The sequence below is a fragment of the Mobula hypostoma genome, chromosome 2 (genome assembly GCF_963921235.1).
Source record: "Mobula hypostoma chromosome 2, sMobHyp1.1, whole genome shotgun sequence".
NCBI classification, from domain to species: domain Eukaryota; kingdom Metazoa; phylum Chordata; class Chondrichthyes; order Myliobatiformes; family Myliobatidae; genus Mobula; species Mobula hypostoma.
The window spans coordinates 166,639,505-166,651,924 of record NC_086098.1 but is presented as its reverse complement, the minus strand read 5'-3'; the positions used below and the strand labels follow the sequence as shown (position 1 = coordinate 166,651,924).

Here is a 12,420-nt window from a genome sequence, read left to right as displayed (position 1 = left end):
AGAAAGTCAAGGAAGTCTGCAGCCCTAACAGTGGAAAGTGGTGAGAAACATGTTTGTCTGGGCTGAAGGTCATAAGAGATAAGCGAGGGTGATGCAGCTGGTACCACCAAGGGATGGAAAAGTACCAGTGTAGGGGGTTTTGAAGGGTATAAAAAGGGGTACTTTTTGTGCAAGGGGAAGAGACCTTTGTCTTAGGTTAAGTCATAAGTGATGCTAGTGCTAAAACCTGGAGAAGATCGGGACAAATATCTTGAAGGAGTCATGAGTATGTTGAGTTAGAGCTAGAGAGAGAGGAAAGAAAAAAAGCGTGTGTGAGATTATCCAATCTGTGGCTCCCCTCCAACATTGCAGAGATCAGCCTGCTTAGTGGATGACAAGTATTATTTTGAATTCTGTACTGCTACTACTGTAGACTTGTTTTTCTTTTGTAGTGAATTTGTCCTAGTTCTAATGAAGTGTTTTCTTGTGGCCGTGAAAACTTGTGCAGTGTCTTCTTTGTTTGCAAATGCATATGTGAATATTCTAAGCTGAATAAGAACACAGAATGGATTTTAAAATGATTTTCATTACAGTAGTCCACTTCCCCGGATGGGTTGTGAATCTACAATCAACTTTGTCTTGCTTCATAGCATGATGAAATCAAGCAATACACACAAAATGCTGAACAACTCAGCAGGTTAGGAGGCATCTGGTGTGTGTTGCGGTAGATTTCCAACATATTGCAAAATCTCGAGTTTGTTTTAATTGAAGAACACGTTTTATTTACGCTGAGTAGTGTTCATGATACATCAATATGTCTTTTTACTGTTTACCTGTACAGATCCTGCAGTTCAAATCAAACAGGTGGGCTCGATGTTCATTTGTCGTATCTTTAAGCATATTGCTGAAGACGTCAGGCAGTGGAACGTTGGTCTTCTGAGCAGGATGTGCATCTTCCTGCTCCTGAAGAGCACAAACAAATGTTACTCGTTTTGGAAACTTACAGATAAATATCACATAATCACAACTACAATTACAAACTGCAGATAGAAAATCATATATAACAAAACACTAATGTATGTATTGCATGCACAAGATTAAATTTAGAATGCATTGGATACAAGTTCAATAATAACTTTCAAAGGGGAATTGATAAAGTATATGAAGACAGCAAATTTACTGATAGAAAGACAGTAAGATTAATTGGACGCCTTTAAGTAAATCTGAAGATTTATAAAAGGCATTATGTAAAGACATCCACTACAGAGCCACCAACGCCTTTTTCTGGTGAACCATACTAATATTTGGAAACAAAATAAATCGTATGTAATCTTTACTAACTTTCTAAATTTACTTTCTAAATCCAGTTTGTCTGTTTTATTCTCTAGGTATCAGTTAATTATAGACGTGATTCTTGTTAGCAGAACACATTTGGATGCACAAGTTCCTGTAAATAAGAAATAGATGCTACAATGACTCTTAATTTGCCAGTGATTCCCCATTTCAAACTAGTGCCACTGAAACTGCTGTTCAGTACAAAAAGTGAATGGGCAAAAAAAATATCAGTGATAATAGCCCTCGTTGGACCCGAGATTTCATTGTAAACTTTTCTGAGCCAAGATACTAAGGAAGCAGTTTTACAACAAAGATTGAATTCTACCTTGCTTTCAATCCTAATTTGAAGTGAAACTGCATGCTTAAGTACCAACTTCTCATTGCTATACACACAAAATGCTTAAGGAACTCAGCAGCATCTATGGAAAAGAAATAAACAGTCGATGTTTTGGGCCGAGACCTTTCAACGAGATTGGAAAGTAAGGGAGAAAAGGCCAGCATAAGAAAGTGGGGGTGGGGGAAGAAGAGGGGATGAAGTGAGAAGCTTCTCATTGCTAGATGTCTCCCCAGTCAATAAATTTACATTGGGAAGCGAAACACAAGATTGGATGGATGCTTTGGAGAGAATACTTCCATTCCATCTACAAGGATGACCTTAAGCTTCCCAGTGCTTGTCACTTTAAATTACGATCCAACTGTTACTAACTTTTTTATCTGTAGTTTTTGCTTCTTCCTTCTTCCAATAATATACCTCACTCCAGTCAAGTTTCCAGTGGACAAATCATGGTACTAAGGGAAAGCAGTTCAACTTTCATCATTTGGAATAATTTTTTTTTAAATCACAGAGGACAAAAATCACAGGCATTATATATGGTTTTCCAACAACCTGTCCAGCTATACCAGTGATCACTCTTCCTCAAACAATGAAGAAATAGTACATGAACCACAGCATGCCACCCGCCCATCTAAGCAGTATACTTATGAGACCAGGAAAGGAAAAAAAAAATCACTCTTTGTATACAGGATCCCTAAGCAAGGGGAGTTATGAATGATGACATTCATCACTGCCTCCAGCACAAACTTGGCTGACTGACTGTGGATAACAGTACTTGAAGACCAAAACACAAACTGTGCACCAAGTTCACGATTTACTGAATAGCAGTGATCCAACAATTCTGCACGGTGACAGAAACAGGGCAACTGACAAGAAACTCAATAACATGACAGAATTTCCGATACGTTCTCTGTAAAATCTTCTGAGTGCATGGGTAGAATAAGGGAATATTGGCATTCTGTCCTAGTGCAATACACATCCTTATTATTCTTTAACAGCTTCAAAACCCTGTATTTCAGTTTTACTCCCTGCCCCACCAGATTAAATATGCCTAGGCATCATCCCTGATGAAGATGGCGAAGTTTGTCATGAAACATCAATTAAAATCATTACCTGTACCCAGCTGGAAGCCCTAGAAGAGTTTATTCGTCATATACACCGGGAAGGTACTAGATCCTTTTTCAAGTTGAAAATACATAGGATTTTTTTTTAATGTAAGAAGTGTTTCATCAGTACCAAGTTTATGAAAGTTGCTTAAATAAGTTTGTTCTAATGAAATTCTAATTTTCCACTAATTGATACTGATGAGTGAAACACCTCACAAAACTGCCTTTGTACTAATTAGTCAAGAAAGAAAGCACAATTTTATACAACTATGAAGAATGCTAAGTAGCATTTACAGATACTGAGGATAATTAAGACTTGGCAGGTGCCCTGCAATATATTATACAATCAAAGTTCAAGTGTTAAGTTATAAAATATGTAGGCCTACATGAAAACCATTATTCAAATGATAATGACTTCAGCTCTACACTCTTAATACAGCAGAGACCTTTGCTAGTATTGAAAATTCTAAAATGATTTTCAGAGCTCATGAGGGAACTTTGGATCAAACTATAATTACAATAAAAAAGGTTATCCACTAGGTATCACTTCAAAACACTATGTTACAATTTTTCCCTCATATCTACCACTTGCATCCAAATTGCATTGAACCACCAAAGGTAATATAAGTAACTGAACCTATTTAGAAATGGTAGTACTTGGTGTCAATTCTAAACCCACTGCCTTAAATTACTGCACATCTCAATGGCCCATATGCATTTTTTCTTCAAAATGTAGATGTGAGCATATTCAGTATATTTCTTTCTAAACATGTTGGTATGTGCTCTTCTTGAATAGCAGATGTATCATTTTGAACAGCATGTGTGTTTTGTGCAAGTGCCTAGCCTTAGTCTTAGAAAACTAGACAGAATTCGAAGATAATCCTGAAGGTCATCACCTTTTAAAGGATTGCCCAACTGACCAATGACAGATTCCATTTCACAACAATGCATGTGGCAGTTAAAACTCTCTAGGTGTTGGGGCAATCCTAGCTTGGTAGTTGACCAGAAGGCATGATGTGCTTGTATGCTTTGTATTTAAGCTAAACACAGATGTTATATCTTCTCATTATGGTAACTGAGTAAAAGCTTCTTGCTAAGGGCTCCCTGTCAATGTGGATAAAATGAATAAATATATCCACACATCAATACCTGCAGATTTCAACCCATGAGCACTGAAATATCACCATTTTAAAAATAAACATGTACTTGCTGTTGTATAATCAGTTTTGAGGAAATGCTTTAGCTGTTTAAAAATACTGCAGTCACGACATTTCTGGTACACAGGCCATTGGTTGGATTTTGCAGGCTGATGACCATTTTTACGATTTAAGGTGTTTTTTCATTTTTTTTTAAAAGAGGTAAATTAATTGATGTGGCTCCACCACCCCATTCTTCCAGATTTTAGGATGTACAGAATCTTGACCAATTTTTCAAATATGTATGAAATTCTACATATATAACCTATATCTGTCTATTCAGCTGGAAATGTCTGTGTTTGAGAGACTATAAGTTTTCTCCATGTTTCTCATTTAAAGTGATTTCCTTGGAGAAGTCATTGCTTTGTACAGTGGTCTCTTAAGTGCATTGTCAGGCGTAATGTTTTGATGTAACTTTGATGTTCACAATGAAATATTTATTTAAAGTAAATCATCTTCAAAAAGTAATTGAAAACATTACATGTACATTTTTGAAGTGTATCAGTGTTTGCCAATTTCCTCTTCATTTGGCACTTGCCCCGTCCTCAGTCCACTCTTCACAAGGCAAGCTGTGTGCACTGTTTAATGATCTGTACACGTCTGGATGAAGAACTACTCTTCATATAGCAGGTTTCATATTTTTCCAAGTCACGGTAGAAGATTTTTGGAACACAGTGCAAGCAGCAATGACAATTTTGTAGTAAATAACAGCAGCTAATTTTCTACGAGACAACTTGATGAAGACATTAGCTAGCGAAAATGTCTAAACCAAACTGAATGTTCTATTAAGTACAGAAAAATGCATATTATACAGAGCTGCATGGGGTTCTTGCTAGTACATTGTGGCCTGGGCAAACTGGTGTTGCATTTATGCCAATTAACTATCTGTTGGTAACCCAATCAATGCACCCCATGTGATCTTCAGTACATTTATGGTGAGCTATCCATTGCTAATAGCATCTTGTTTAGCACATAAATCTGGGGTATGGGTTTGGATTGCAGTAGAAAATTTGATTGCATCCTGCTTGTTCATTGGTGGCACTTCTTCAAATCAGTCTTAAATCACAGTGTACACTTGGGACAAGGAAGCATAATTACAGCAATTAAATATCACGTAGAGGGTGGAGATAGCTTTGACATTCTTTTATCATCTGACATTTACAATCATTAAGTTCAAGACGTAAGATGCATGGGACTATAAGGCATATATGGTGACCAAGGTTAGAGATCACAAAATCGAGAGAGGAAAGATTTCTCCTCTCACAACCAAAGCCAAGAAAATTCTCATCAACTGTCAGACTCCTGTTACAAACTTCAGGATATGGAATAACATTGATGGAATACCTAGTAGTCAGCAGAGCAAGTCATTCTGTGCAAACGTTAAAATATAAAAATAGCAGGCTAGAACCTAACACAATATGCTAACAGATAGTAATATCTATTGCCAATTGTTCTAATAGCAGCTGTAATTTGGTAATGGCCATGCCCTTAATTTGATTTGTGATGGAAGCATGGCTTCATTAAATCCTACTGCATTCTATGGAAAAGAGTGAACAGTTGATCTTTTGGGCCAAGCCCTTCTGGGTATCAGCCCGAAACAGATTGTTTACCCTTTTCCATAGATGCTGCCAGGCCTGCTGTGTTCCTCAGATTTTGTGTGTGTTGCTATAGACCTTTGCTTCCCATTTTCCTCAGTTATACTGCAGATGTGTATGGTATCTAATGGATTACTGGAGCACAAGCTAGTTTGTACATGTGACTATTGTTTTCTCACTCCTCCTGCACTAAATGTACATTAAGCCAATTTCCAATCAGACACCGTAGTAATTACATTTTCTCCTAATGCACTGTGCCCTTGTAAAGACACAGTAGGCAATAGACCATCCACCCCCATCATGAGCTTCACTTGGCAGGTCAGAACGACATCTTGTTTGAAGATCTTTGATGTAGCTTTGCACAATGAAGGTGTGCGTGCCGGAAGGCAACAAATGTATATTACATTTGAAATAGTATATTCCACTTTAATGTGTAGTTGTCCATAGGTTTGTAAAACTGCAGTTATTAATGTTTCCTTCAGCAGAGGCTTACTCAACTTTTCGAAAAGCCCTGAATAAGACGGCACATCTTTTCATCGTACTGTTTCTGGGTGCTTGTTTAAGACGTATTGAGGTATCAAGGTTTAAAACTTTTTGCCGTAATTACTGTGCTAAAACTATCTCAAATGTATTGACAAGAGTATCTGCAGATGTTGGAAATCTGAGCAACGTACACAAAATGCTGGAGGAACTCAGCAAGCCAGGCAGCATCTATGGAAGTACGTACAGGTGACAAAGGGAAGATTTAAACTTCTTCAGGGTAGGCACCCCTGGAAGAGACTTTACAGAGTAGTAATCAAATCAAAGTAGTCCGAAATGTTGACTGTACTCCCCCCACCCCCTCCCCACAGATGCTGATTGGCCTGCTGAGTTCTTCCAGCATTTTGTGTGTGTTGCTCGTGTATTGACTCACTTTTCGACTGCTGCAGAAGCAGAATGGAATTATCAAAGATGAAATATAAAAGCTGACACAGCACTACATTTCTGCTCTGTTATGGTTTTTTGTGCACATTTCAGATAGAGTAAGAATGCTGTTCTAGCCTTTTGGTTACCACAGATTAAACTCATCTGCAGAGATTAAAGGTACTGCAATAATACAAGTTATAACTGCAATTCCTCAACAAGATTGCTGTTTAATTTCAGATGTATTATTAATTGGGTTAGATTTAAGAATGAGGTTGTTAAAATGTTGCACACAGCCCCTCTTACATTTATTGATCAGGATGGATTTGGCATATTTCTCTTAAATAGAGATTAAACTGGTTAGAGTTATATATTATCAAACAGTATTCCATCTTCCGCACATCCAACTCTTCCCTATTTGTTAGATGGATTTCATACAAATCTTTAATTAATGGTGGTATCTTGACAAAAAAAAAGTGGTCAGCTGTCAAATTAGCACTAGTAAAGATTTTAAACTTGTAAGGTTGTAGGCAAAATAATCCATGCTCACTTTACAGCATTTTAAATTTAATTTTTTTTAAATGCATTGTCTGAAGTATAATGCCAACTCCAAAATGTATGGATAACCTCTGTCAATTATTAACGATATTACCAGATTTCTTAACTCTCTGACGTTTAAATTTCCACAAAGGGAAGATTTAAACTTCTTCAGGGTAGGCACCCCTGGAAGAGACTTTACAGAGTAGTAATCAAATCGAAGTAGTCCGAAATGTTGACTGTACTCCCCCCCCCCCACAGATGCTGAGTTCCTCCAGCATTTTGTGTGTGTTGCTCAAATGTATTGACTCACTTTTCGAGCTGTTAGGTTCAAACATGCATCCTCCAGGAAAGCCATGAAGATCTCAAAATTAGGAACCAAGAGCTAAGATTGCTTCTGGTGTCCTCAGCTCACTTAGATCAGCTGTATTCCACGTCAGTGCAGCAGGCAGGATTCCCGAGCCACTAGAGAATCAGTATCCAAGGCAGCCACAACACTTCAATGTCTTGAAAATATACTCCCTTTATATTTTATGAACGATGCACACCTCAGTATAGTATCAAGCAGTGAAGTGTGATGTTTTCCTACCTGTCAGAAACAGAATGCACTTGGTTCTTCCTGGCAATTCCCTTTTCTGGTGAGATTACTGTGTGTAGAGGGGCCCTTTAATGTGGAAAATGTACTGTGTTTATGGCTGTATCGTTACATGTAGGAAAAGAAACATACTGTGAAACTATAAATGGCTATATTACTGACATATTCTTTACCAGATGATGACCACTTTGTGGAAGACAAAAAATGGGTAGAAGGAGAACTTTTATACATATGTAGACACCCAAGAATGGGATTGTGTCACAATTAATTAATAAGGACAATGTTCATAGAATTCGGTTAAAGGTAAAGGAGTATTTAGCTGTGGTATTTATGACTGAAGGATTTGAAAGGGTATAACAAGAGATGGCCAAATAAAGTCAAGGGTGCAGAGCTTTATAATTGGAACTTTTAAGATACAACTCAATACAAAAAAAAAGGCAATGGAAAGTAGTAGCATTCACCACCAAAGTTTTCTAGAGTGATAATCCTTGCCAAAGAAAAAAAAAATTAGGGTTATAATGGAGGAAAGATTTGTTTCAGTTCAGGTGCAATTGTTTCACGGGTACTTCAAGCTTTCTCCAGATCCCTTGTTCCTTTACCACAAAAAAAATCTTAATTAAGCTTCATTAGAGCAGTTAATATCTTCATTTTGTTGTAAAATATGAGCTATATTCCAGTTGAAATAATATAATCTAAAATGGTATTAGGAAAGCATATGCACAACCATGTGCTGTGTCACATTAATCCCATCTCTTGTTCATCTCACCCTCCCTCTGTCATCCTCTCAACCCATACTTACTTGTTCTTCCTGGAGATGGCAACTACTTTCATTTGTAAGCGACAGGAACTGAATCCATTTTGTCCTCATCTTTGAGGACAATCCCTATACCACCACCTACCCATCCATAAATTATTTTCCTATCCCGGAAACTCTTACAAATACCTTGCTAAACTTCAAGTTCAATACATTCACAGCCAAACTAATCAAACTGCAGGGCCTTACCACAGAAAGCTTGATTTTCAGGAACTTGAACTAGCTCTATTTGATTTGTATCCACATGTTGAATGATCTTTATATGAGTAATTCAATAGTTTAACCCACAAAAGACACCAATGTTTCCTGGTTCATTTTCACTCTTCCTTTAGAAATGGTAGGAGCATTATCTTCCTTCCTTTGTATGGTGCATGCTAGAATGCTGCAAGGCTCATTGAATCCCTTTGAGTTTATTCAAATCTTCCAGAACTGGCACGTAGTGTCATATCTTTGCAATGACCTCTGAATTTCTTCTCCTGTAAATTACCCTGACTTGCTTTGTAAATAAGGGGGGGAAAATAATTTTGTAGCATCAATTAACATGCCTGAATTGAAAATTAGCAGTTATACTCCATACCCCAGCTTTCTTTCTCTACTAAATCTCATCACATTAAATTTTTGTCACTCCAAAGACAGTAAACACCGAAGCATTCTCAACTCTTGGCCATCTTCCTTCATGTCCTTTAATCTTATCTACACAAGTTTCTTGGCAGTCCTGTTTCATCATGTAGAGTGTTTAATCTTGATACCTTTGCTTTGGAAGGAATTCACTATTCCTCCTTGAGGCAACTCCATTATTTTCTCTGGACTTAGCGTGATGGTTTTAAAATTCCATAATTGGGCTTCCACTTTTCTCACTGCTTTAATTTATGTTGGAATTACATAAGTCAGCTTAACTCTCGAAAATATCTTTGTCTAATCGAGAACATTATTGCTCCTTAGGTTGCATTGGTTGTCATCGCAAACAACACATTTCATGGTATGTTCTGATGTAAATGTGATAAATAAATCCGAATATCTTGGGTTGAGATGTGGGGTTATTGGGGTTGGTAAGGAGCTTCTTAGACTACCCTATATATTTAATTCTGTATAAACTATTAAGTCTACCCAAAACGACTGTGTAGATCTTCCCTTTTCTTGCCGTCTTCCTTTTGCCACAAAGCTCCAGTAAAAAACAGCATCGATGATAAAGGCAGAATGTTAGTAATCGCAGCATATCACCTTGAAGAACTTCAATTGGATGCCCTAAATTTTCACAGAAACGTCAATTCAAACCTGATGCAGAAGACACGGAGAGACACTGGAGACACCGGAGAGACAGAGAGACACTGTCAAATATTCACATGTAAATACTTAAATCTCAATGTATGTCAAAGGATTACTTCCATGATTCCCATTACAGAATATGCAGGACATCAAAATACTTCATTAAAAATTGTAAGTAATTTTTTATTGATGACGCTGCATGTTGAGTCAAGTAAATTGTATCTTTTGTGCAAAAAAATAGTTTATCTATTCAAAATTGCATCCATTCCTATATGTAAAAATACACAAAACCCATTGGAAGTCATTATAGCAAATGATATGAAGGATGAAGGGAGGATGGTGGGAAAGGCAGGGAGTGATGCAATAGAGATGCAGGAGAGAGTCAATAAATAAGTTATTGAAAGAATTAAGGACATATTAAGCTTCCTGCCAAGGACTGTGTGGAAATGAATGGAATAGTAACAAATCAGACCAGTTTCAAAGCTCCCTTTCTCTCTTCAGATCTCTGCTTCTCATCCTCTTTTGAGGTGGTACTTAAACCCACTGTTCTGACCATTCAATCACCATGTTTTGCTTTGGGTTAGTATCTGCCTGATACTTCTGCAGACATTTAAAATTTGTCATACTAAAGGTACTATATAAATGTAAGTTGTAGATCAAATGGCAAATAGCCACCTAAGAGAAAAAATATGTTCCTTTAAATAGTGGTAATGATAGTACTTACTCTGAAACTCGCTCATTTGGAACTTTATCAATTTACTGACCAACCTGCAGACAAACGAGACTGAGTACAGTTCCCCAACCTCACTCATATAGCCTAGTTGTCAGTCTGACTCACTTCTTCAGGATCATACATCAAGGGCTTACCTTTCTGTATGAGAAACACTTATTGCTGCCAGCCAACGTCTATCATTCCAATGTGTTGGTCCTTGTAATGGCTAGCGGAGGTATTGGTGATGTTTCGTCCATATCTTAGCTGTGCCAGCCTGTAATCGTAACTTAGCACCTAAAATGTGGAAGGTGCCAAGCCCAAATCCCCGCTTCATTGTTCTTTAAGCCCTGTCACTCCCTCATGTAAGATATTTTTAAATTTCACATGGAAACATTTTGTTCATCAATTCCTCTTTGCCATTACTTGTAGCTGGGGCACTTTTGAAAGAGTTACTGTTGCTGCAGTCGAGAACGTAGCCAAAACTAGGCAAGACTGGGCTAAGTTCTCTCACTTTCACTCCCACTAATCCTGTTACCTCTCAAGAGTAGGCTAAGCCCCTAATATCACAGAGGGATTGACACACCAGCATTCAGCATTCTATGCAAGCCTATAGCTACACAGTCATAGCTATCTGTCAAAGAACACTAAATGCAAGACCCAAAATAAAGCAAACACTATACTGGAGATTGTTGGGGTAAAAGACTTAAAAGTAATAGAGAACTCGAGAGTTTGGGGGGGGGGGGGGGGGGCATATGCTCCTGAAACCTATTTGGATGTACTTACTAAGTTTTTCTTCTGTCATTATTGCCACATCTGAGTCAGGAAGCACTTTGGCATAAGAACATTACTCTACCACATTAGACCACAGGTTAGATGAAACATTCAAAAAGAAAAAAAACACCCTACTGTTACCCAGACACAAGGATAAGGTTTTGAAGGTTCTTCTTCAAAGGCAGAACATCCTCAAGTGGGATAGTGAATAAGCAATGACTGAATCACTGACAAATAAGAGCACATTGGCACTTGCAAACCTGGGATTGGCACTTGCAAACCTGGGAACAGAAACTCAAGGATGTGCTCAGACTGTGTAACTGGTAGAAGTTGAGTGAGAGTAGCAGCAATGTATTACATTGTAAGGAAGGTTCTAAGGGAACACCATGTTACTGTTTAGAGACAATGAAGTAGAGAAGTTATGCAAAGGAAAGCTGTGTGCTTGAGTGTATGCGGTGACAACTTTTCAAACTTTGTACGTACATCAGCATCAGACATGGGTGGTGCCTCCTCCATATCTACTTCATGTGTGTTCGCTGCCCGGGAGGCTGTTCCTTTGGTTTCACGATGCATTCTCTCACTTTGTTCCTGTGCCTGTGAAACAACATCAAAGTATGTCAAGGCTCTCATAGCAGTGAACGCACTATTGGTTCAGCGCCAGGATTAACACTATTTGGAATATTTATCAGCACTATCATGTTCAGTTATCAAAAAAAAGGATGCCAGAAATCTGAAAAAAAGTGAATACACTCAGCCAGTCACGATAGCAAAGGTGGAGAGGTAAGCTGTTCATCAGAATTCACTGACCTGAACTTTAATTCTATTTCCCTCCACAATGCTGAGTTGCTCAGCACTGAACATCGGCTTTATTTCCAGTGAATATTGTTACATCAGTCTAAATTAAAACTAGTTTATCATTATGCTAGTTAAAAAAAATTAAGTATTCTAATCGCGAGTTTGCTTTTCCACTGCAGTCCATAGAAAATTGGTGACCAACCCTATACAAGCATGTTAAAGTGATTTCCTTCATTCCACATTACACAACATCACAGAGGGGTACCTAATATCTGGAACCATACCAGCCTACTTGCCACATAACCCCTATTACCCCTATTTTGTAGTGTACCATAAAGCACACCTTTAACAAAGAATGAAATATACTTATGGCCACGTTATCCCATCTTTCAAATCAGCAGAATTTGATGAATACAGCCTTGTGGCAAAAACGTAAGATCAGTTACTGCAAGATCCAACGAGGTGAACAAACAAACAGAATT

At 37.8% G+C, this 12,420-nt stretch overlaps 1 protein-coding gene across 2 annotated transcripts in view; it reads right to left on the bottom strand.

Annotated features, from left to right (window-relative positions):
• The window catches only part of LOC134342647 (death-inducer obliterator 1-like), a 106,385-nt gene that overhangs the window by 28,006 nt on the left and 65,959 nt on the right, over positions 1 to 12,420 (bottom strand). For both annotated transcript variants that reach the window (XM_063041021.1, XM_063041022.1), the window contains 2 exons: positions 11,627 to 11,737; positions 813 to 942 (listed from right to left, as the gene is read on the bottom strand). In XM_063041021.1, coding sequence (XP_062897091.1) covers positions 813 to 942; positions 11,627 to 11,737 — 241 coding nt within the window. The remainder of the gene's footprint in view (positions 1 to 812; positions 943 to 11,626; positions 11,738 to 12,420) is intronic.